Source organism: Canis aureus, chromosome 24 (assembly GCF_053574225.1).
Source record: "Canis aureus isolate CA01 chromosome 24, VMU_Caureus_v.1.0, whole genome shotgun sequence".
Taxonomy (NCBI): Eukaryota; Metazoa; Chordata; class Mammalia; order Carnivora; family Canidae; genus Canis; species Canis aureus.
This window is the reverse complement of record NC_135634.1, coordinates 5287062-5312727: the sequence shown is the minus strand read 5'-3', so window position 1 is coordinate 5312727 and position 25666 is coordinate 5287062. Positions and strand designations below refer to the sequence as shown.

General features: G+C 38.5%; 1 protein-coding gene across 17 annotated transcripts in view; it reads right to left on the bottom strand.

Moving 5' to 3' along the window:
- The window catches only part of SOHLH2 (spermatogenesis and oogenesis specific basic helix-loop-helix 2), a 74132-nt gene extending 49173 nt beyond the window's left edge, over positions 1–24959 (bottom strand). For 5 of the 17 annotated variants that reach the window (XR_013362769.1, XR_013362771.1, XR_013362768.1 and 2 more), the window contains exons 1-7: positions 24829–24955; positions 19687–19764; positions 14491–14705; positions 6093–6154; positions 5912–6016; positions 4071–4170; positions 2292–2402 (exon numbers count right to left, since the gene is read on the bottom strand). Coding sequence is in view for 9 of the 17 variants with exons in the window: in XM_077868076.1 (XP_077724202.1) it covers positions 2292–2402; positions 4071–4170; positions 5912–6016; positions 6093–6154; positions 14491–14705; positions 19687–19764; positions 24829–24876 (719 nt within the window). In the remaining 8 variants the exon portion in view is untranslated. Of the gene's footprint in view, positions 1–2291; positions 2403–4070; positions 4171–5911; positions 6017–6092; positions 6155–14490; positions 14706–15435; positions 15593–19686; positions 19765–24828 lie in introns of those variants that run through there. The other 12 variants (XR_013362766.1, XM_077868072.1, XM_077868068.1 and 9 more) reach the window with 6 other exon arrangements.
- Between the last annotated feature and the right edge of the window lie 707 nt (positions 24960–25666).

Genomic DNA, 25666 nt, shown 5'->3' with positions numbered 1-25666 from the left:
AGGGATGCCAAGTCCATTATCAACTTCCCTCTCCATATTATTTGACATTCCACCCACTGAGAGGTGGAGTTCTATGTACCCTTCCTTCAGATCGGGATAGTTCTGTGACTGCTGTGACCCGTAGAACATGGGAGAAATAGCACTGAGCCAGTTTCTTGTCCCAGGCCTTAAGACAGTGGCGGCTTTCTCTCCCTGTCTCTTGGAACATTCTAGGAATCCTGGGCTACCATGTAAGAAGCCTGACAACCCTGAGACTACCATGCTGAAGAAGCTTCAATTGATAGCCTCAGCTGAGCTTAGACTTCCAGCCATCTCTGCTGAGGCTCCAGACATAATGTCTTGGACTGTCCTGACTAGACCATGTACTAGCTGAATACTACCAAGCGACCCCAGCTGATGTCATGTAGGCAAAAGAATTGCCCACTTTTCTGGGTGGCTCAGTGGTTGACCATCTGCCTTCAGCTCAGGGCGTAATCCTGGAGTCCCAGGATCAAGTCCCATAGTGGGTTCCCTGCGGGGAGTCTGCTTCTCCCTCTGCCTGTGTCTCCGCCTCTCTCTCTCTCTCTCATGAATAAATAAAATCTTTAACAACAACAACAAAGAATTGCCCAGTTAGCCCTACTCAAATTGCTAATCCATAAAGTCATGTTTTCAAGTGAATAAATTTTTGTTTCATTTTTTATACCATAAATACATCTTTTCCAGCTACTTCTTTTGGAATATAAATAAACCTATTCAAGCCTGGCTCAATCTTTTTTTTTTTTTTTTTTTAAGCCTGGCTCAATCTTTTCAAAATTTCTCATTTTACTCTATATATCTCCTTTTACATAACACACACCCTCATTTTCTCTTTACTTTCATTTGTGCTCCCACCTTTCATTTTCCATCTTTCCACAATGGTGCTTCTTCCCTACATGCTAATGAAAATGTTTTTGCCAAGACCAATGATGTTTAGGTTTTGCCTAAGATAAATTGTTAATTATTAGTTCTCCCCTTACTTGCTCTGTCACGTGATATTCTTGAACAGTCATTCCTTTAGGAAATTCTTCTCTCTGGTCTTCTCAATTCCACTCCCTCTTGGCTTCTGGATCTCTCTTTTCTCCAATTTCTTCTCTGCTGCCTGTACCTTAAATAGGCTTTTCCCAAGGTCCTCCTTTTTCCACTTATCTCTTCTCTACATGCTCTACAAAGTCATCATATCCATCCCTACATCCACTGCTTTAAGTAGATGCTGTATCCTGAAACTCTAAGTCCATATTTGTAGCCTAAATCTTTCTCTAGAACCTAAAGGCCAACTCCTGACTGAGCAGCTCCATGTAAACCTGGAGTGTTCACACCCAACAAATGCAAAAATCACCTCACACTGCCAGACTGCCATTCTACCGGACTTCCCAGTCAGCTGGTAGATGCAACATCTACTTGCAAGTTACACTTGACTCCTCCTGCATCCAAGCTTACATTGAATCTACCCACTTAGTATATCTGGAATTGGTTTATTCTACCTTTTCCTGTTTCTAAAACCATCATTAAGGATTCATCACTTCTTCTGACAGATTCCACAGGCTTCTGGATTCAATTCACTAACATCCTGCTAGGGTGTTCACTCTAGGTACAAATCTTATCATTAACACTCCTTTGCAAAAATCCTTCAGAGCTTCCCCAACAGTTTCAGATTCAAATTCAAATTCCTTAACATGACGTGCAACACCCTTACCTACTACTTCTCGTCTCCTGCCTCTTCCCACTTGTGCCATTATAGCCAAGTACATGGATACACCTTCAGTTTCATAAATTCACTGAACTTTCTTATACTGTCAGCCTCTGTATCTGCCATTCCTGCTACATGAAACATCCTCCCCTGACTTTTAAAACAAATTAATAGTCATTTTTCATTTAAAGCTCAATTTAGCTATCATGTCCTCAACAAAGCCTTCCACCTCCCTCATTCTGTCTTAGGTGACTTTCCCAGTGTGCTTACTATGTGCTCTTCTCTATCATGACATTTATGAAAACATAATTTTCTATGTAATAGCCTATTTAAAAGTCTATTTGAGCACTAGACTAAGGTCTTGAAGGCAAGAATTTTTTTAAATCTTAGTTCTCCAATCATATTTTGGCACATATCAGATACAGCTATTTGCTAAATGAAAAAATAAGTGAATGAATGAGTAGCATGCATTTAGTTGCCAGATTTACCAGTTTCATGGAGACTTTTAACAGTACTACAAAAAATTATGAAATTCATGAAAGTAAAAGGGATAATACTAAAAACAGACTGTATCATAATTCACCTTCTCAGCTTTTCCTTGCTTGAATGAAGAAGAGAAATCTTTTTGCTTTTCTCAGAATTTGGCACTGGAGCCTTTAATTCAAGCCCAATGTCATTTCTTAGAGCTTCAGAGCTAGAAACAAGAGAAAATCATGTCACAGATTTAAGAGGAAAATTGTCAGGCAATATTAAACAATAAGCACCAATATACTAATCAAAGGTACTTCTCAAAGTCCCTTGTTTCATGCAAAGGTGCAGTAAGTATCAAAGCACTTCACTACCTTACTTATTTGGTGCAGAATGTTTTATTTCAAAGACTCTAAAGAATTTATTATCAAGATCATCATAAATCCAATGACTAATCAAAATTCTAAAATATACAAAGAGTAACAGACACAAGCAGGATTAAAATATTCTGACCTCACTGATTACGACTACTCCAAATTATATGACTGTATTGAAAGTGTGTTACAAGAAAAAAACACAAAGGATTAAAGGGCCATAGTACACTATTCCAACTTGATCAGCAAAGGTCAGGTTCCTTCCATTTAGATATCTTCTGGTCTACCATTTATCTAAAGCTTCTCCAAGCATTTTAATGAATGTGTTTTTTAATATTTCCCTAAGAAACTTATAACCTAACACATTTTATTCCAAGGTCTACAACTTGATTTGAAAATGTATTTCTATTTGTAGTGGTAGGATTCTGAGGAAAAATAAAGATTCAAGACAAGAAAGGTTCAAAAAGAAGTTGCAAGTAATGTAAGAAAATCACAAAGCCTTCCAAAATCCTTCCCAAACTTATATTTCAGATAAGGTTTAATACAATAAATTTCTTTCAGGTTAAAATGTTAAATAAGATTAAGAGACCTATTAATATCTCTGTACTACTTAAGTGAGCACATTTTTGGTTTGACCACATTTATTGGTTGCCAAGTCTTTTCCTTCAAAATAGTATATGGTCACATTTCTACAAATACTTGATGGTCACATTCTACAAATTCCGGAAGTGACTTATTCAAAATTCTCATCATCATCACCAATGTCCTTGGTAGCTACATTCATTCTTTGTATCCCTATGCTCCATTTAAAATCTCCTTGGAAATCAGCTTACAGTGAACAAAAAATTTTCACAAAAACTGAATTTTTATAAGCAGATAACATCAGCATTAGAAAAGTATGACCCCAGACAACTGCTTATTCAATGGAGGTTTGAATACCAGTTATAATATCTCAGGAAGGGAGAGATGGGGACAGAGACAAAGAGACCTTTTTCAAGGGTTGTTTTCAGTAATTGGGGGGATAGATTTATGAATTCAAAAAAGACGTCAGTGAGAAGCTTAGTAATAGGTAGATAACATCTTGGGCCACTCTTATCCGTTTAAATACTGGGGTTATAAGTAAAATTTTTGTTTGAAGAAGATTCTACTGTTTCCAAAAAGTGTGAATACCATTGCTATTATTAAACTTTGACTAATGATAACCCAGACTATAATACATCCAGTGTTGGGAACATACTACCTTGCAATTCACCCTGGTCCCTGTGGTCAACTACGATTGTTATGAAGTATTTCCTTAGATTGAAGTGAATACTTCTGCAAGTATTCACTACCCTCCATCCCAGATCAGGACTGAAACACAGAAAAAGTCACATTCCTCTTTTATAACACAGACTCTTCTTCCTTTTGCATCACCCCTAGCACTTGAACTAGTGTTCCACAATCAATAAGTTCTTCAGAAATTATATAGTAAAAGTTATTATTATGAAAAAGTAAAAACAAAAACAAAAACAAAAACTAACCAAGCAAATAGATCAGTAGAAAAATATCCCAATTGTTCACTGCAGGACTTCTGCAGGGGCAATCCAGGTTCTTCGGGCTTCATAGGATATTCATTCTTAACTGAAAGTTTTAAAGTAGGGACTATTTTAATTCTAAAATCACTGGGGAGGGGGGTTAATGTTAATCATACACACAAGCCCTAATCAAAAAGCAGTTGCCATTTTTTACTCAAAAGATTTTACAAAGCAATATTTTTAAAATAGAAAGCAATTTATAGATTTCAGTTTGTAAAACATGAAACCACCCAAGTTAGGACACAAAATGAAAATATACATTGCTCACTCCAGGACATCCTCTTTCAACTAGATTCTAAACTTAGTGGCAGGTGTGCTTAAAACACATTCAAATGAGTTTACTTATTAACTTATTTATAGGTAAATGTCAAGGATAGAAAATATGTATGGGTCTGCAGTAAGCAGCTGTATTGTCAAAATATGACATCTGATGCTTTTTTCTCTTTTGTCTTTTTTTTTTTTTTTTTTGCAGCTGCTTATCCTCAAAGCAAAGATGAAATGACCAGAAGCAGACGTGGTTATGACCAATAGGGAGGGTGTTAAACAGGTGGTGATAAGCAGCTGCTCTATTTCCACCAAGAGCCAAATGAGAGGTTGCAAAGAGGATCTGGGTCACCCGTTAGCCATTTCCAGAAAGAACTCTGAAGCTGTAGTGGTTGAGAGTCATTGGAATGTTACAGAACAGACTCACTAATCTTCCCTGAATGTTAAAAACACACAAATACACACACACACACGAAAGAAGGAGGGGTGTCCTATATCATCTGGAGTGTGAGTTTATAGAAGATAATCCTTAAAGTGTTTTTCAGGCCTCTTTTAAGAAAAACATTATCTTAATTTTAAAAAGTTTCCATCAGTATCTCAGGCCTAGAAAAACCATACTCATTGACTAACAATGACTCCAGTAGAATTTAATTTCAGAAATTGGAAAATTAATAAAAGAAAATTTAATAAAAGAAAAAAGAAAAAAGAAATTAAAAAAGAAAAAAAGAAATTGGAGTCTGTCCTTTTATAAGTCAAATTAAAGTTAATTTAATCAGCTTAAGTGTTTAGATGCTGGTGATACACATAATACAATGTAGGTGAAGAGTTTAGAAATGTGAGATCTAACGGAAGCATTGACACTAATTATCTGTGTCTAAAAATCTAAAAGAGAGGGACAACCATCCTATTAGCTTAAGTAAACTAAGTTATGAGCAAATGTTTTGCAAAGCAGAAAGTATAAAATAATTCAAAATTAGTGGCCCTGCCTTTTAGACACTCATACAATGACACGACATGGTTAATTCCATTTTTAAAAAATTTATTCATGATAGACACAGAGAGGGAGAGAGGCAGAGACACAGGCAGAGGGAGAAGCAGGCTCCTGCTGGGAGCCCGATGCAAGACTCGATCCCGGGACTCCAGGATCACCCCCTGGGCCAAAGCCATCCAGGAATCCCAATTAATTCCATTTTGAAGAATAAGAAATGATGGCAGCACCTGGGGCACTAAAAAGAAACACCCTGTGCCTGCCACAACACTGCATTTGTCCTTGGGCAACACATTTTAAATTTTGGAAGTTGTAAATTTTTTTTGTTACAGGTAGAGAACATGTTTATTTTCATTTTTTCCCCTTTACACTATAATTAATAGTAATTACATGTTCTTTACAGTACACAGCATACAGTTAACCTTTAGCAAATAAAAGGCATCAATGGAAAACCAACTTAAAAAATGTATAAATATAGTTTTTGTAGAATTTAATTAGAACTTTTCAAACCTTTGGAAATCTCGTTTTCACTCACCGGTATTTGAGAAATAGGTTTTCCAGTATTTTACCACAATACTCATTTTCTCTATTGTCAGTGGTTCACTTAAAGTAATGTCAGCTCCATGCCCTGAAACACAACCTAAGAATTTTTGTTTTAAATATTGACCTTATGATTTCTATTTGGAGAAAAAACAATATGTCCAGCAGGCACATACCTCTAAAATTTTCAGGGGTTATAAAAACAAACAGCAAATGTGTATTTTTCTTCTTGCCAAATCTGAGAGGAAAAAAGTGTTAAAATGAAGCAAAATCATCATTTAAAAAATTGAGATTCGATATTTTACCTTACTAAGAACTAAACTAGAGTGGTTTTCTTTATTTCTTTAGAAATTGGGGATCCCTTTTTACTTTTTTATTTATTTTTTAAAGTTTTTATTTCTTTAAGTAAGCTCTACACCCAATATGGGGTTTGTTTCTTTGTTGTTGTTTTTTTGTTTTTGTTTTTTTTTCCAACATGGGGTTTGAACTCACAACCCCAAGATTAAGAGTTGCATGTTCCTCTCAGCCAGCCAGCTGCCTCATCTTACGATTTTTTTAAACTGTTAGTTTATACAAATCAAGATTCAATTTTCCCTTTCCTGTTTTTAGTTCTTTTTATCTTACTCTTTATATATGTGTGTATATATATATATATATATATATATATATATATATATAAAAGGGTCATTTATCTTACAGAATTTTTCACATTCTGCATTTTAATGATTTCATCCCCACAGCATTCTTTAAATATTTCTTTTTTTCTTATATTTCTTGTAAACTAGTGCTTAGGTCTGGAATCTGGATAAGATTTAGGCTCTTTTTTAAGCAAGAATAAAAGTGGTCTTTTTAAACATAGCTAAATTTGAGATGCTATTTTTACTAAACTTCTGTATTAATGCCACCATTTTAATTGTTAAAGAAAAGTTATACATGGATGAGAACTACATTTTAATTGAGATATACTGAGTAAAATAGATTGCCATTCCTAAAGTGGGTGGGTTCCATCTAATTAATTGAAGACCTAAATAGACCAAAAAGTCTGAGTAAGAAGGAACTCCTCCAGCCTGACCTACTTAGCTAGGACCTTGGCCTTTTCCAGCCTTCAGACTCAGACAGAAATATGGGCTCTTCTTGGGTCTTGAGACTGCCAGCTTTTCAAATGAAATTTATACCATCAGTTTTCCTCGTTCTCAGACCTTCAGATTCAACTGACTACACATTGTCTCTCCTGGGTCTCTGGCTCACCAAATACAGATCTTGGGACTTCTTGGCTTCCATAGCGCATGAGGCACTTCCTTAAAATAAATCAACTTCTTTCCTTCTCTACCTCTAGGTAGATGGACAAATAGATGATACATAGATAGACAGATAGATAGATAGCCATCCTATTGGTTCTGTTTCTTGAGAATCCAGAATAATATAGCCACACTTTGTTATCCATTCATCTCTCTATGGACATTTGGGTTGCTTTTACCTCTCGGCTATTGTGAATAGTGCTGCTATGAACATGATGTGAAAGTATTTCAGACACGTCCTTACAGAGGAATGTTTGGCCAAATGTCTGAGCACCCATGGCCCAATTAAGCTGACACATAAAAATTAACCATCACAGTATTATATGCATACATGGAATATATTATTCAGCCTTAAAAAAGGAAAATATGTTAAATACTCCAATATGGATGAACCTTTAAGACATTATGTTAAGTGAAATAAGCCAGTTATAAAAAAAAGTAAATACTATATGATTCCACTTACATGAGGTGTTTAAAGTAGTCAAATTCATAGAAACTGAAAGTAAAATGGTGGCTATCAGGGGATACAGGGAGGGACAAAAAAAAAGCGTTGTTTAAAAGGAACAGAATTTCTGATTTGCAAGATGAAAAAGTTCTGGAGATATATGACAACATATATCAGCAACAATGTGAATACACCTAACATTACTGAACTGAACACTAAAAAATGGACAAGATGGTAAAAATTTGTGTTATGTGATTTTATCACAATAAAAAATATCCCCTGCAAAAAAGTTATACATGGACTTTCAACTGTGCAGGGAATTGGTGCCCATATCCCTCACATTGTTCAAGGTTCAACTGTATACGTAATTTATATACCTGACTCACATATATCGAGAACCACTGTGTGCCAGACTCTGTGCTAGGCTCTAGGGGATATCATGGACAGGTCTCTGCTCTCACGGAGTTAATAGTTTCTTGAGGGGATCAGACATTGAACAAATCACTGTAGATAATTAATTAAGTAGCCAAATATGTGCCTAGTGTTGTGAAGGAAAGCCGCAGGGGCCAGGAAAGTCTATACCTGTGGAACGACCTTACTCTGCAGCCTCGGGCTTCTAGGCAGAAATGCCTCTGTGGCTGACTAGGGGTTAATCATACAAAAGGTAGAATTGGGGGGGTGGGAGAGCAGAAACAGATAAGAAGTAAAGTACATTCTGGACAAACAGAACTGGCTGCAGGAAAAGGCCCTATAATAGAAAGAACAGGTAAGTCTGAGAAAGTCAAAGAAGTCCAAAGTGGTACAGAGCATCTGAGGAAGAGACACATAAGACCAGAGAAGGTACAGAGGCCTTTAGGCCAAATTAAAGATTTGGTATTTTATTAAAATGGACAATGGGAAGCTATTAAGCTATTAACATGACTGTATTTGCATCTTAGAAAGACCACTCTGTCTATGATGGGATGGACAGGGGGTGATGTCAAAGGGTGGATTTGGGAGACCGTATTGCAGTTAGGCCAGCAAGAACTGATGGTAGAGAAAAGTAGCCATGACGAAGAACTTTCTTTAAAGAAATAAATAACTCGGAATATTTACTAATTACTTCAAACAAGCAGAATATTGCTAACATGTGACATGCATACAACTGAGGTTTCTTCAGGCTTGATTCTGCTCTATGAATTCTGAGGAGTTTAGGCTAACAGAAAAAAGAAGAGAATGAGGAAATGAGAAGCTTGGGCAGAAATACTACCAACAAAACAGGCATACATGGATTGATAAGGATTAACTGGCAGACTGGACATGGAGGTAAGAAAGGCACATGAGCATATTGGTGGTAGGAGGTTTTGATGGCATAGTGGGTGACAAGAACATCCCCTGCCACAGTGTAAGTATTTCATGTATGCTTTTAAGTGAGGTATAATGGAGGTATGACAATTGGATGAGGAAACAGAAGTGGAAGGGGAAAATGGACTGAACAAATAGGACCACAGAAAGAAACGTACGAGATGGTTTAGCCAAACTGTTGGAATAAAAAATATTTTGCTGACTCACAAAGAATAAATTATAAGCTTAAATACTCTAGCATTATAGAATTTTAAATAAAACAGAGTCTTTGCTTTTAAAAATATTCTATTTTTTTATTTTACAAACTGATGTTATTGGCACAAAAATAGGTTAGATTTGGATATGTGTATTCACATGCCTCATGATGACATTCAAATTTCAAGTTTTATATCAGAGTTGGAATTGCTGGATTTTTGTCATTTGTACAGAATCAATTACCCACCCAAACACTTCCCCTGCCAGTAAAACCCTAATTGTGATGCTGTACGGGAGCTCCACTAATCAATAGAATTCCCAGAATCCAACACACCAGTCTGGAGCCCAGCTGTTCATTCACATTCTGTACAGATCAACAAGCTAAGAGTTTCTAGTTTCCAGGATCACCAAAAAAAGTTCTCTTCCTAATGAATGAATGTCCCTTAAAACCAAGCAACACTAAAATAAAGCAAAAATCTTTCATCCACTCCAATTAATAGCACTTCTTCCATATACCAAAGTCAAATTGCAGGTTCTGAGACCTTATGAGTACCTTCTCAGTTGAAATCTCTTGGGTTTTAAAAATTTGCAATTCTTTGGGGGGAGGCATTCATTTCTCCTTATGTTTCATACAACACACTATTTAAATGTCATGACGGTTCTTAAGACCATACTCTACATATAAGCCTGGATGTTGATATTCTAGTGTCCCTTTTTCTATGCCTGTCTCTAGTATTCTCTGGAACTGGAAGCAGTAATAAGCTCAAGGTGCAGCAGTACAGATGCCCAATCTAGCCCCTATCCCCAGGTCTGGTCCCTGGGAGCTGAAAAAAGTTAAAAAGATCATATAAAGTACTTGAGCTGAGTTGTATACTCGGCTGACTAAAGAACCTCGAGAAAGCCATGGCCTCTGAAATCTATCATCTAATAAGAGGACCAGTGGGGGATCCCTGGGTGGCGCAGTGGTTTGGTGCCTGCCTTTGGCCCAGGGCGCGATCCTGGAGACCCGGGATCGAATCCCACGTCAGGCTCCTGGTGCATGGAGCCTGCTTCTCCCTCTGCCTGTGTCTCTGCTTCTCTCTCTCTCTCTCTCTATCATAAATAAAAAAATTTTTAAAAAATTAAAAAAATAAAAATAAAAAAAAAGAGGACCAGTGGTGTCTTATAAGTCTCTATGAAGCCAGGGGAAATTCCTAAAATAATTTCCTTTAGAGTCACAGGACTTATAGGGACAAAAGCCAGTGTCCCTTTTGGGTGGTAGCCTTCTTGAGTACAGCTATCCTTTATGCCATCTGTGAGGCAAATGCAGCCAAACTAACCTGGCTGGCCTATCTGGGACTTGTAACAAATAATGGTTTTTGCTAATAACTTAATTAAAACAACCATTTTCAATGAGAAAATTGAGAGCTTTACTATATATGTGAAAACACTAAGTTCACTTGCTCCTAATAGGGCACCTGTGATGAAATATAGTTGAGTTCTGAGAGTTTATTCTGGTTAATAGCGAAGGTTGGTGTGCTCTGTTTCCATGCTATTCTTCAGAACAGTTCCTGCTGTGAACCTCGTAAGTCAGGGTCACCACATTTAGAGTCAACCATCAATTTATAGAATAATATTTTTAGTATAACTACTTCAATATTTTGTTGTTATTTTGTTTATCATCAAGCATTCAGGGAGCTAGGTCATGCCAATTGGGTAATAATATTTACTGAGCTGCATGGTCAAGACAAAGATGTTTTAGAATTGGGGATACAAAAAGACAGCTTGTTACATGGATCCCTGTAGCTCACAAGATTAGGTTTTCTTAGTGAATTAATAAGTTAACGATCAGACAATTGAAACTACATGGGAAAAATAAAATCAGATCCAAACTTGATTTATAGCCAGGGCAGATGGAACCACATTCTGCATTCCTTTGCTACTGCTGAACTGCTCGGAGCTCACAAGGATCACAGAATTCTAAGAACTGCAGAGACACTTCATGGAATGGAAAAAAAAAATTACAATTTTAGACAGGATCCATACATTATTGATGAGTTTAAAACATATTTTAATTTTCCATACCTGCCTCTGGGAGATAAAGTATTAGGATGTATCTGAATTATCAAGTATCTGCTCTTTTTTTTTTAAAAAAAGATTTTATTTATTTATTCATGAGAGACACACAGAGAGAGAGAGGCACAGATACAGGCAGAGGGAGGAGCAGGCTCCATGCTGGGAACCTGACATGGGACTTGATCCCGGGTCTCCAGGATCATACCCTGGGCTGAAGGAGGCGCTAAACCGCCAAGCCACCTGGGCTGCCCAAGTATCTGCTCTTTGAGCGTGGTTCAAATTTGGAATTCTGAAGCCAAGCATATGAACCCTTCAACTACCTTACAATATTTTATCAATGGGTAGGCTTTGAGTTCATCAGGCTCAATAAAAATGTATTCATAATATGAAATCAAATGGGGGAGTACTATTAAGAATGTTAACCTATAATTGAGATGTGCCAGAATTCTTTTTTTAAGATGTTACTTATTTGAGAGAGAGCACAAGCAGGAGGAGGAGCAGAGAGAAAGGGAGAAGCAGACTCCCAGCTGAGTAGGGAGCCCAACACGGGGTTGCATCCCAAGACCTCAGGATCATGACCTGAAACAAAGGCAAATGCTCAACCAACTGAGCAACCCAGGTGCCCCTCAGATGTGCCATAATCTTCAAGAATGTCAGTCTTTTTAAACAGGTTGCTTACATTTTATTCTAAAATCAGTCTAACATTATAGCTAGCAGGCTATATACTTCATTCTTCAATAGAAATCCATGTCTTATATAGATTTGTAATTATGGGCTCTAATATTGCAAATAAGTGTGGACATTTCTACTCTATATTAAGCTCCCCATTAACTGATGAAATATATAAAGTACCCAGAGAGAGAAATGAAAGATAAATAGTTGCATATTTTGCAAGGTCATCCAGATTTTGAGATATTACAAAGCAACAAGGACCTGAAAGGGAAAAATCTAAAATACAGCAAAAGAAAAGCTAAACAAGACATTTCATTTTGGTTTAGACATTAAATGTCAGCTCAAACTCAAAAGATACAGTGCTTTAGGAATGATAAAGGTTTAAATGCCTTACAAATGGGGCAGTAAGTTCACAAGACTCATTGCTCTAAGAAAAAAAACACAGTTTCAAAAATAAAAACATGCTCCACAAGAGTTTAAATAATTCATGTCATAAACTCATAACAGTTCTGAGGGCAAGAAAGGGAATTCCAGAGATATCCTAAGCCTCTGAGGCCAGCATCATGAAAGGCAAAGACTCTCCAAAGAAACTATCCCCTTTTTAGGGAGGAAGACAAAAGCTGTGCAAAGAATGCACTGTCTGCCCCGGATGGCATTTCTCCCACATATCCACACAAGTATTCACTCATACCCACAGCAAGACACTGAGTACTTTACTAGTCAAGACCTGTCCTAGATATTGGGCATAAACAGAACAAGAGACAAGAAAAACACATCCAGGGGTTTTCAAATGATCCTCCTTTTCTTTTCAAATAAATGTTTTTATAGCAAAATATTAGAACTACCATGTGCATTTCTGTATATTTAGTAACTTCATCTACCTTCTCTTCTTTGCTGAGAAGTCTTTAGCTGTGTTATTCTGAGCAAAGAAACCACCAGTGGGGAGAACTCACACAGGTGAGCATCAGGGAGGGAGTTCTCTCCAACCTAGCCTTTAATAATTGCAACAAGACATAAAAGTTGTTCTTAAATAGAACTTTAATCTTATCCTGTTCAACATGTAGCTTCAATGCTGAGAAAATACAAAGCCTTTACTACATTCAGAGGGACCTGGCTAGGCTCCTATTCTTGGAATGAAGGGAGAGATCAGCCACACTAATTTGTCCTTTGCTCTTCCAAAATGATATTAGTTCATAGGAAGTTTGGCATACACTGAATGCATACAAAGAACATGAAGAGAAAAAAGAGTTCAAGTCTGAGTTTTGTAAAAATAAGTCATGTGGCGCTTAGGCAAATCACTTCACCCTTTGTTGTTTGTCATGTAGGGATGACAAAACCCTGCTCTACCACCCTCATAACACTGTTGTAAACATGTTGGAATACTATAATAAATGCAATTATTATGATGAGGTCCCAGCCAGGGGAACTCTGTAAAGGAGTTGTTTTTTAAAGATATGTTAATAAAATAGGCAGATCTTCAGAAGGAGGACAGTTCACAACATAACTTGGAAGTGAAATCCACTTTGAGGTAGTTTGCCTGGTTTGATTAAGGTTAACATTCTCAGTGGAAAGCCAAAAGAAATGCAGATGTTCACCTGTTCTTAGAAACCCCAGGAGCTGCATCCATCTACCCATCTCTCTTTTTAAAGAAACTCATCACTTTGGCTTTTTCCCATTCCAACTTTTCTTTTCCCATAATGTAATATGCTTGCTCCTTTTCATTCAGGGATAATAATATTGTCTCTGAACATTCTCCTTTAGTCTTGAAAGTCCTGTCTTGTAATTATTATAAGTCTTTATATATTTCAATATTATCTGCACTTACGCTTTCTCTATCAAATTTTCTTGTAGAAGGGGAACACATTTGTTTTGACCTAACTTTGTTTAAAAACATCCAAAATGGGAGGCACTGGCATGGCTCAGTTACTTGAGCATCCAACTCTTGATTTCAGCTCAGGTCGTATAGCCACGCCAAAAAAGCACCTAACTCTCCCACCACCAGACACTCCAGATCTCTAGCATGGAGTGGATCAAATAGAAACAGAATGTCTATGGAGCTACAAGATGAAACAAAAATCTAGAAGGTGATATTGATCAGGACTCAACAGCTCCAGAGAGCCTCAGGGCTCTTTCACATTAGGACATCTTTGAAAGAGACAATTTTAGTCCATTGCTAACATGACATAGAACTAAAAGTGCTCACTTGCTTTAGTATCTGCCATCACAATTAATGAACTCTGAAAAGATGTGCCATTTTAAATGACATAGTTATTAAAAAGGAGTACCTATGAGAATAAGGTAAGTACTATATACTAAATAAATTTCTACAACCAATTCTCACATTCTCAGCCACATCAATTACTTTTTAATTAAAATGATAATTCCTATAATAGTATGTCAAACTGGCAATAAAAACAATGTGTACACCTATTCTGCCCATGAAAACATCTCATCTTAAAAATTAAAGCATAAACAGTACCTTCTTTTAAGGTTTTTAAAAAAATAGAAATGGGTTTCAATAAAAACTATTATAAAGATAACAGAGTCAAGGTTTTTGAAGTTCACCTAATTAATTCAACTGCTTCCAGCTCTTCGGCAGTTGGTAAAGAAGTCATCTTCAGGAAAACCACATCAAATGGGCAGTTCTCCAGAAGTACTGCTGCCTGTTCCACATCCCTCATGGTTATGGTGACTTTTGCAATATTTGAAAAGGATTTCTGAGCAATATCTGCCAGGTACTGAACAGTGACATCTCCAACTAATAAGAGGTCTATTTTTGCCTGAAAGAGAAGAAAAAAGCAGAAGTACCACATAATTAGTATCTGATCATCGAGGAGATGTCATGTACCAGAGGATACAATAAATAAAGGTGACAACACAATGACTGACTATGCAAGTAGACTGGTCAACTCTAAGGAGCTCACAGACAGGAACTATTAATTTCTTGTCTTCAGTACTAGGGTGGTAAATAGATCTGAAGGTCATGCTATTTTTAAAAGTTTTGCCTACAAATGCTATTCTGCTGTGACTTTCCCACCAGTTTCTTTCTCATCCTAGGAACAATAGATAGAATTTGTAAGGCCCGTTTCCCAGTCACTCATCCTGCTGAAAAATCCACCTACTAGTGAGAAAAACAAACTGGTGACTCTCCCAAACCATTTATTTTGATGAATGCACATTCCAGAGAACAGAGTAAGATCTAAATTCCTAAATCCCAAGAGACACTCATAGTCTTTTCTTTAGATGGAAAATACGTGCTATTCAAGCCCCAATATTTTAGAGCCCAAAAAAACATCTTTATTTCCTTTTGGGGTTATTTTCAAGGACATTTCAAGTAAGAAAAATATTTCCATCTTCACCTTCTATTTTCCTATGTTTTATTCTCTACAGTTATTGAACACAATCCACCAAAACTGTCAAAGGGGCATGCTTGAATTCATGCAAAGAGTGGACAGTTGGAAGTGGCAGGCCACAGAGGGTCCTTGCGAGAAAACAGATTTGGTTGCTGACCAGAGCTGAAGCCAAAGAAGTGGGTGAAAGAGTTGGAAATGCCAAGAAAGGCAGCTTGCCAAAGACACAACTCCGCAGGGCATGCTGGTTAAGGTGGTCCATCATGGGGTTTTCTCTCCCCTTCAGCCTGCTTTCCCAGGGGTTGCTGGAAGGAACATTTAAGGTACAAGAAATTGGTCAAGTTCAAAATAAGCAAAACTTTGGCACTTCTCATTTCTATCTGCCTTTTAATTTCCTTCCTTCTTTTGTTTAGAAAAAAAGAGATGAGTCTTCATTTAACCATTTAATCCCCTCCTCAGAGGCAACCACTGTCTATAGTTTGGTCTACACACTTCCACATGATTTCTATGTCAGTCGTGTGTGTGTGTGTGTGTGTGTGTGTGTGTGTGTGTGTGTATACTCCTCAGAAATGCCAGTTGACTGGGAACATCCTCACTTTCCAGGCTGTTATAGATTTATTCTCTTCAATATATGTTTTCTATCATTTGGTGGGATATGGAGTGGAAGGAGAACATGTGCCCATCTGTCATCTTGATCCAATGTTCCTCATTTATGATGATAATTTATTAAACCATTGTTCTTACAATGCTATAATGAACACCTTTGTAAATATATCTTTGTACATATGTATCTTTAGTCTCATTAAATTGAAGATAACTGTGGATGATTTATGAAGGATCTAATTATGAAAAACAGACAGGATTGAATCAAAGAAATAAATGAGATTAATGTTTAAAAAAAAGAGAAAAATGTGGAATGTATACAGAATGGAATACTACTCAGCCTTAAAAAGTTAGGGAATTCTGATACATGCTACAACATGGGTGAACCTTGAAAACATGCTGAGATAAGACAGACAAAAAAGAAGAAATATTGAATTATTTCATTAATATTTTATGTCCCTAGAGTAGGTAAAGTCAAAGAGACAGAAGTAGAATAGTGGTTACTATGGGCTGGTGGAGACAAAAAATGAAGTTAGTGTTAAATGGGACAGAGTTGCTTTTTGGAATGATTTTTCAGAAGTTCTGAAAATGGATAGTGAAGGTTGCATAGCATCATAAATATAATTAATAACACTGAACTGCACACTGAGAAATAGCAAAAGTGGTAAATAGTATGTTATGTATATATTACCACAATTTTAAAAAGGGAATGAGGTGGTGATACATTTCTCAACACGGTTGAAGCCTGAAAACCTTATACTCAGTAAAAGGAGCCTGTCTCAAAAGACCACATAGTGCATGACTCCATTTATATGAAATGTCCAGAGTAGACAAACTCGTAGGGACAACAGGCACTTTAGTGCTTACCAGGGGATACTGAGGTTGAAGTGACCCCTAAGAATTTCTTTTTGGGATGAGGAAGATGTTCCAAAATTTACCTTGATGATGCTAACACAATTCTGTGAATATAATAGCAACCATGGAATCGTACACTCTTTTTTTATAATTTTTTATTGGTGTTCAATTTGCCAACATATAGAATAACACCCAGTGCTCATCCCATCAAGCGCCCCCCTCAGTGCCCATCACCCAGTCACCCCCACCCCCCGCCCACCTCCCCTTCCACCACCCCTAGTTCGTTTCCCAGAGTTAGGAGTCTCTCATGTTCTGTCTTCCTTTCTGATATTTCCCACTCGTTTTTTCTCCTTTCCCCTTTGGAATCGTACACTTTAAATGAGTAGAATTGCACGGTATGTGAATTGTGCCTCAATAAAGCTGTTTATTTTTAAAAGAAAAGTAAATAATCTTTCTACAAATAGGCATTAGTCCTAGAGGCAAAACTATAAGATCAGAAGGTAAGCTTTTGTTTTTCAACTTAGATACTGCCAAATTGTTTTCTCCAAAAGCTAGAAAAATTTATTTCCCTGCCAACAGTGTTTATGAGTACCATTTCCCCAAATCCTTAATAAGACTGACTAGTCTTTTTATCCCTATATCCATAACATATACTTTTTACTTATTAATCTTAAAGCACTGGCTAGAACATTCAAAACAATGGCAAATAGCAAGAGTAACATTGGGCATGCTTGTCTTGTTCCTGAGTTTAGTGGGAATAATTCATATGTTTTTGCCACTGAATATAATACAGAAGGTTTCTGGTCAATACCTTCTACCAAGTTAATGAATTTTAAATCAGAAACGGTTGCTGAAATTTACCAAATGTTTTAGTATCAACATGATCATATTTTTTTCTCCTTTATACTATGTTCTATTAGGTAGTAAATTCCATTAATAGAGTTTCTAATGTCAAGCCATAATTGTCCTGCTGGGATAAGCCTATAATATATGGACTAAATTCATTGATATCATTTTAGATTTTTCCATCTACGTTCCTAAGTGAAACTGGATACATTTTTTGTTCTATCATATTGCCTTATCTGGTTTGGGTATCATCAGGGTTATGCCAGCTTTGGAGAATGAAGCAGAAAGTTTCAATATTATTCTATGGTCTTGAATATTTTATACAACAGAATTATCTGCTTCTTGAAATTTAGATAAACATGTCTGCAGAATCTGGGCCTGAAGCCTTTTAGAGAAGATAGATTTTAGAGTACATTTTACAGTTCCTTATTGATTATCAAGAAATGTAGATTTTCTACCTTAAGTGAATTTTGTTCATATATATTTTTTATTTTTTAAATATAATTTTTATATTTTTAAAATATAATTTTTATATTTATATTTTTAAAATATAATTTTTAATCCATTTTATCTCTTTTCAAATGGATATGTTTTTAAATGTATATAATGTTATTACTTGCATTGTTATTCTTGCTTTCTAACTGAAGATTAATATATAATTAAATTTCTTATCTTCTTTTTCTTGGTGATGCTTTATTAGAGACTATAGAACTGTGTGGTCCAACATGATAGCCGCATGTGGCTATCTAAATTTATGTTAACCAAAAATAAAGCTTGAAATTCACCTCAGTTGCACTAGCCTTATTTTAAGTGCTCAATATCCACATAGCAAGTGGTTGTCCTATCAGACAGCCTAATTATAGAACATTGTCACCACTGCAGAAAGTGCTTTTGGATGGCACAGTACCCCAAATGGCACTGATGTACCCCCCACAGATCTTGATATATATTGTGTTTATGTTCATTCATTGCTAGTTTGTAATTTCACTTACTACTCCTATATTAACCTAAGAGTTACATTAAACACCTACATAAAAATCTTTTTAATTTTCAAGAGTTTAGGGTTTTGGGTTTTAATTGTTTTTGACTATTGACTAGTTGGTCATTTCTTATTTCAGTGTATTGCCAACAGAGAATGTATTCTACATGACTACTCCTTAGAATTTGTTGATATTTTCTTGTGGTATAGTAAACAATTTTTGTTAATGTTTGTTCCATGGATACTTGAAAATAATGTGTATTTTCTGCTGGGCATATATTCTGTATTTTTTAGACAGAACTTAATGTTTTCTTTCTTATTTTAGGTCTACTTGACCTTTCAGTTTATGAGATGTGGTAAAATCTTTCCTTCCTAATTATAGTTTGTGAATTTATCAATTTATCCAACTATAGACTCTATCTAATTTTGGGTTCAATATATATAAAGTTCATGATAATTATACATGTTCACATATTCACATTAGATTATATGTTATTATATAATAATAACATATGTTATATAAACTACAATGTTACATATAACCTACAATGTTTATATAGCCCATTTTATTTTATTTTCCCATTTTAAACATATATCATACATTTTAAATATATATCATACATTGATAATTGATATGGACAGAAAACTATTTGAAACATACTTCCTTGTGCTTTTTAATGCTTTCCACTTGAAATTTTTTTCTGGTACACAGTAGTTTTCCAAAGCTATTTTGATCCTTTCTATATCATTTTGATTTTGTGTAAATTTTGTAAATAGCATATATCCGAATTTTTAGGTTTCTTTTCACAATCTGTGATTTTTGTTTTTAACATAGGAATTTAATTAATTACATTAATGGCACTAATATACATTAACTAAGATCATGTAGTAATCAATGTTAATTGCGAAACATTTATAACTTAATATGAAACGGTATTATTACTTTCATTTGTTGATTCAGGATTCCCATCAATGGTAATTTTGTTTCTTTTTTCCCATGCCTTTTGTTAGGCTGATCGAATTTTCCTTTCTCCCCTCCTGCTGCTCCTGTAAGACTTTGGGAATTAAACTCCTTATTTCTATTACTTAATAGTGGTATTAGGGCCCACAGCTCAGTGCTAGTTTTACCTGGTAAATACTTCCAAGGTCAAAAATCCCTTGCCTCTGAACCTTGAAGCTATTGGTCCATTTTCGTCTAGCATCCAGCTGTTGATGAAAAGAATAAGCTGCTTTATTTTCCTTCCAGTGCCTTTCCCTTTATGCTGTGGGTTCTGATGGTTTTCTAGGGTGTGTCTGGGTTGTTTGGCTCTGGAAGTTTCCTTCAATTTTTCAATTCCCTCTGCTTTCATCCCTCCCTGGCAATTTTCCTCTAAATGCGGAACATCCACCATTGATTCTTCATGTCTCCATTTCTCTCAAAGAGAGTCCCTTTCATAACATCATCAGCTCACTTGTCCAAAGATTTTTATGACTTCACTTAATGTGTTTGGTCACTTACTTCTAAGATTTTCCTTTTTTGGTAATTCCTCATAACTGGCTGTTTTTAGGATGTGATAGCCTCACGGAGAATACAAATTAGAATTTTAAAAGTTTTTTCTGTCCCCTTAATACCCTGTCTATGGAATAATTGTGTCTAGTATCTGCATTTGCATCTAGTTCTGTTAATGTCTGGAGATCAAACATTTAGGTTATTCAAACATAAACACAAATCAAGGACTAAGCTGACATGTACGAGTAGTGTCCCCAGTGGCTGCTTCCTTCAAAGACACGACTGTGGGTTTGGTGTGAGTGGTCAGGACAGTGGCAGTAAACCCAGAGACCAGAGAGGCTGGAGCTAGTTGTCAAAATAATAATGGAAGGCACTACTCTGAAAGCCAAGCACTTTATTTTATTTCCCTCCTGGGCAGAGCTGCCGTTCCTTTACTCCTCCTGGTCAGTGATAACGGTCTGGAAATTACCAACACCAGGAACCCGGATCCCACACACAGTTCATTCTCTTCAGGATGAAGTAGGTGTGCACTGGGAGAGTCCAAGGGGTAAGCAATCCAGGGACCCACCTGTGCTTTGCATACAGCTAATTCTTCACCAGGTGAGCACCATCTGGTCAACTTCAATCAGTTTCTTCTAACATTCAGTCTGGGCTACCACTAGAATTGTTTTCCCTCTGCATCTCTTCTTTAGACCTTTTTAAAGCTGCAGGTCTTGTTCTTTTCTTTTAGTGGCAATTTGATCCCATCTGCTTTCTAAATTCCAAGTTTTCCTGTGAAAATTTTTTTTTTTTCCCAGAAAACAGCTACTTTGTTCAAACCAAGATCCCAGGAAGAACTATATATTGCATTTGCTTAGGTCACTCTTGGACTTCTAATTTGGAATATCTGCGCCCCCCCCCCTCAGCCCCACACTCCCCCCCCCCCCATTTCCTCGTTGAAGGCATCAGCACATGTTTAAGTATGTCCTACTCTGGGGTCTGGATTGGACCAGAGGATTGATTTGTGCCAATCTCACTAACCCTAACCCTGTTTCAAACAGGTAAGAATTCAAACTCCTTAGCATGGCCTTTCAATAGCTTAATATCAACCCATGTCACCAGCCTTATTTCCTTCCATTTCCTTCAAATGCCCTATGTTCTAAGAAGACAGCATAACACTTTGGAATTTCTACACTATAGAGTATCAGGATCTTTCTAGAGTGTTCCCTTTTCATTTTATAAACATCTCTCATTTCCAATAGCACTTTAGGAGCAGTGTGGGAATCAAAGTTACTGTGGTACTTTTGAGTTCAGATTGTGAATCTCCATTGCAGCACAGGATTTCTTCTATATCAATATATTCCCTTGTGAATCAAATGCCAAAAACTAAAATGGTCATTAACAAGTGGTCATAAAAGGAGCGATTACAGGTTTTTTTTTTTTTTAATTAACCTGGTTAATTGAAGCAACCTATGACCATCTAAAACTAATCTACCACAGACACAGTGATCATTTGCCTTCCAAACTGAGACATTTTTGAGAATGAAAGGGGGTGTTATTAATAATTGCACTAAAATAATATATATAAACCAAGGGGTCCTGGGCTATGAATAACTTGTAAAACTTTCTACTACCAAGATTTCCTTTCAAACATCCTGCCACTTTGCATCTGCTTAAATATTACTGCAATCTATTTATTCTCTCCACAAATATTTATTGAGCTCCTACTGCAAGGCAGATGCTGTGTTGGGAATACAAAGTGAACAATGTCCCCGCCTTCATGGGGCTGACATTCTAGTAATCCTTTTTTCTGCTGCTCAATATACCTTTCAGTCTTTGGAACACAGGAAGAAACACGTATACGGCTCAATTCCAGCAGAGCTACTACTGATTCTTTTTTTTTTTTTTAAAGATTTTATTTATTTATTCATGATAGTCACAGAGAGAGAGAGAGAGAGAGAGAGAGAGAGAGAGGCAGAGACACAGGCAGAGGGAGAAGCGGGCTCCATGCACCGGGAGCCCGACGTGGGATTCGATCCCGGGTCTCCAGGATCGCGCCCTGGGCCAAAGGCAGGCGCCAAACCGCTGCGCCACCCAGGGATCCCTACTACTGATTCTTTCTTAACGGCTGGATGCAATGCAAAGAGGGCAAAGGCTTTCCAGGCACATAGACCAGGTTCTGTTACCAAGTCCAGCCACCTACTAGTGGCTTTCAGTAAAACACTTGTGATCCTCAACTGGAAGGCAATAATACTTAAATCCAAGATCATTACAATGCTAGTACAATGCCCTGTGTTTGGTAGTTATTGCCATGTTTTCTCAAATACCACCAGACCTGTGCACAGAAAATATCCATTCAATCTGATGGAGAACAGAGGAAGTGGAGTTAGAGGGGTAAACAAGCACTGAAAACAGCTCTATGACTCTTTGCCCTAGAGCTCTTGAGCCCTAGAGAAGGGGAAATAAGGCCCACAGAGGAGAAAAGGTAAGCCATGAATAACAGAAATCAACTGCTAACTTGAATTTCCTACTAACGCTGATGCTTCTGACTGCAATATTCCCTTCAGAGGCCCAGGGTCTAATTTCCCCAGAATATCTCAGCTAGTATGGAGAGATGTCAAGAGGAAACTCCAAAGAGCAGGACATAGGTACCCCGGGAGAAATCTAAGAGGAAAGATCCAGAAAGGGAAAAGGATGTGCAACACCACTAACAGGCTGTTTTGCACAGGGGTCTATAGTTGTGTGCTGTGGTGTGAGGTACTTCACAGGGAGCATGAAATAAAGCAGCTCTGGAAAGAACTGACTTCCAAAGAACTGACCATCAAAGGCTTCCTTCTCTGCTCTACAAAAATCGGTGCCATAGCACATGTGGAATGTTAACCAACAAACTACAACACTGCCCTAGTCCACTATCCCAAAGTAACAAATTAACTGAATAGCTTATAATTCAAATTAAATCTGAATATTCAGTTAAAAATATCTTGTTGGCAGTGTAACATGAACACAGGTGATGAGAAGAATCTACTGACAGGAATAATAAAAGGAAAATGAACAAAACTTTCTAGTATATTCTGCCTTGGGAAACTGCCTTTTTAGGATGTCCAAGATTTTCACCTGTGAGCAACACAACCTGATGCATGACTTCATTAGGTGGGTTTTTTTTTTTTTCTATTTGAATTGCGTACTGCACCTTTTATGTTTTTTTAAACAAAAACAATACATAGTCATTGGGAAAGACTGGAAAATTCAAAAGAAGCCTAAAGAAAAAATAAAAAGCATTTGTAATTCCACCACCTGAGGATGAACACTACTAAAACCTTGGTGTAGATCTTTGAGGTGTGGGCAGTTTTTCTATTTCCACATCGTCGTCACCAGTGGTTCTTTATCCACTCAGTTTGATTTCTAAATCACAGTACCACACAGGGCACCCCAGTCTCTACAGTGTTTAAAACACTGGATTTCCATTTGCAATCCGCAGCGGGCTAAACCCTTAATTAGTAACAGCAGGTGCTGAAGTGCTTAAAGCTAATCACTCCTACATTTTAGTGAGTTGTTATTTATGTCATTCTTATCACCAGGAGCAGTGCTGACAATCAGCAGCAGCTGCATGGGCTGATGCTCTCACGGGGCAATTGCTGGCCTCTAGATTCCCCAGGAGTCAAGGGATTTAAACAGCTCTATCAGGAGAAACTGAACAGGCTGCTCTTCAAATGCAAACAAAAGGTTCAGTTGGGGCTTCAGACTTTCCAAGGTTAGGAAGCCTCGATTATTTAGGTACTACTAGATAATCAGATTTTATTCAGAGTTCCATTTTGTGCAGCTTTGCCTAATCCTGTACCCTCACATACCAATTTTTCCTTTGAATTTAAATGGGTGCTTCCATTTTGAAATGATTAAGAAAACTGTATTAAACTGGTCCACTCCACAGTGGTAATTTCAGGAAGCTTGTGCTTAACTAAAGAGGGAGGAGACTGAAGCACGCAGAACGTTCTAAGGGCAAGCGGCTTTCAGGCAGCCCAAAAGGTTTGCCTCTCCTCTATCAAGATCCCTGAAGTAAGAGAGCCCAGCACCATCTTGTCTTGCTTTCTGGGGGGGGTGAGGCCCTTCCTCCTCACAGGAAGGCTCGTCATCACCTTTTTCTTCTTCTTTTTTTTTTTTTAAATCTAAAACCGTCATGGAAATGATTTTGTGCTTCTGCTAAGGGGAAGATAAATCAGGTGCTTTCAAAAGAGGCCAGCGGGCTTTCTGAGATCCCGGGAGGGTGGGAGGACGTGTGAAGAGCGCAGATGCCTTTTCCCGCCGACGGCTTCGGTTTCCAGGCACAACCGCCCGCTGCGTGCATGGAAGCCTGAGGAGGACACGCGAGGACTTTTTGGCCCCCATGCCCGTGAGCAAACTGAAAAAAGCATGCCAAGCTGTGCAGAGACAAGAATGCCCAAAATAAGCTTTTGCATGTTAAATAAACTTTCCTATATTCAAAGTAACACCGAAGTTGTCGTCATTCACATGCCGGCCTGATACCTGCTAAGTCTCACTCCCGGTAGCCCTCTGGATGGTTGGTTGCCCTGAAAACCGGAGTTCGACGAGCGTCAAGCGCCTGACAGGCACGTCCGTGTAGCCGGGCTCGGCGCGCCCGGGGCATCCCGCCCGGCGGCCCCGGGGGCGGCCCTCCCCGAGCGAGCGCCTCGCGCCCCCGAAATGAGCGAGACCTGTGCGGCGACGGGCCCCCGGCCGGCCCGCGCGCCCTCGTGGACGCAGCCGCCTCCCCTCCTCCTCCCCTCCTCCTCCCCTCCGCCTCTTACCTGGCCGGAGACTTGGCCGCGCTCGGGGCAGCTAATTAGGGCCGCCATGGCCCGCTGCCCACGTGCCGGTCCCGGGGCAGCCTCGCCGCAGGAGGAGCTCGGCCTCGGCCTCGGCCACGCCGCCGCGTCCGCCGCCCGCTCGGCCGCCCCCGCCCCCGCCCCCGCCCCCGCCCCCGCCCCGACGGCTCGAGGCCGAGGCTGTGGCGCGCACGCCCCACCCCCCTCCCCCCCCGCCCCCGCCTTAAAGTGGCCCTGCCGCGCGGCCTGGGCGCCGGGGAGCTGCAGGCGGCTCTGCCGAGGCCCGCAGGCCGGGCGCGAGGGTCCCCGGGGGGGGGGGGGGTCCTGGGGTCCGGGGCCCGGGGTGCACCGTGTCAGCCGCACGCTGCCCACCCACGCGGCGACAGACCCAGCGCCGCCCTCAGCACCGCCACCCTCGCCTGGAGGAAGCGGAAGCAGCGCCTCGCCTCGGGCTGCTCGGAAAATCTTTGGAGTGTCTTACGGGAAATCTTTCAGTTTGAATATTAGAGTTGAGCAAAGGCGTTTTTTTTTTTTTAATTCTTGTCCCAGACAAATATATATGTAGAAGCTAGAGGAGGCGAGCGCTGTTACGACGCTTTCTTGTCAAATCACTAATTCCATTTCGTCCGGTGATGCGACAACGTCCCGGTATTCCCAAGAGAGGGGCAGACGGCCACCAAGTGTTCCGGGAGCTGCTGCTACGTAGCTCGCCTTATTCAGGCTTGGCTAGACCTAGTTTTATGGAGAGCCATTGAGTGCCAGGGCCTGTAGGGGATCCTTTCTCTGTAGGTCTTTACTACTTTTCTGATTTTTCCATTGC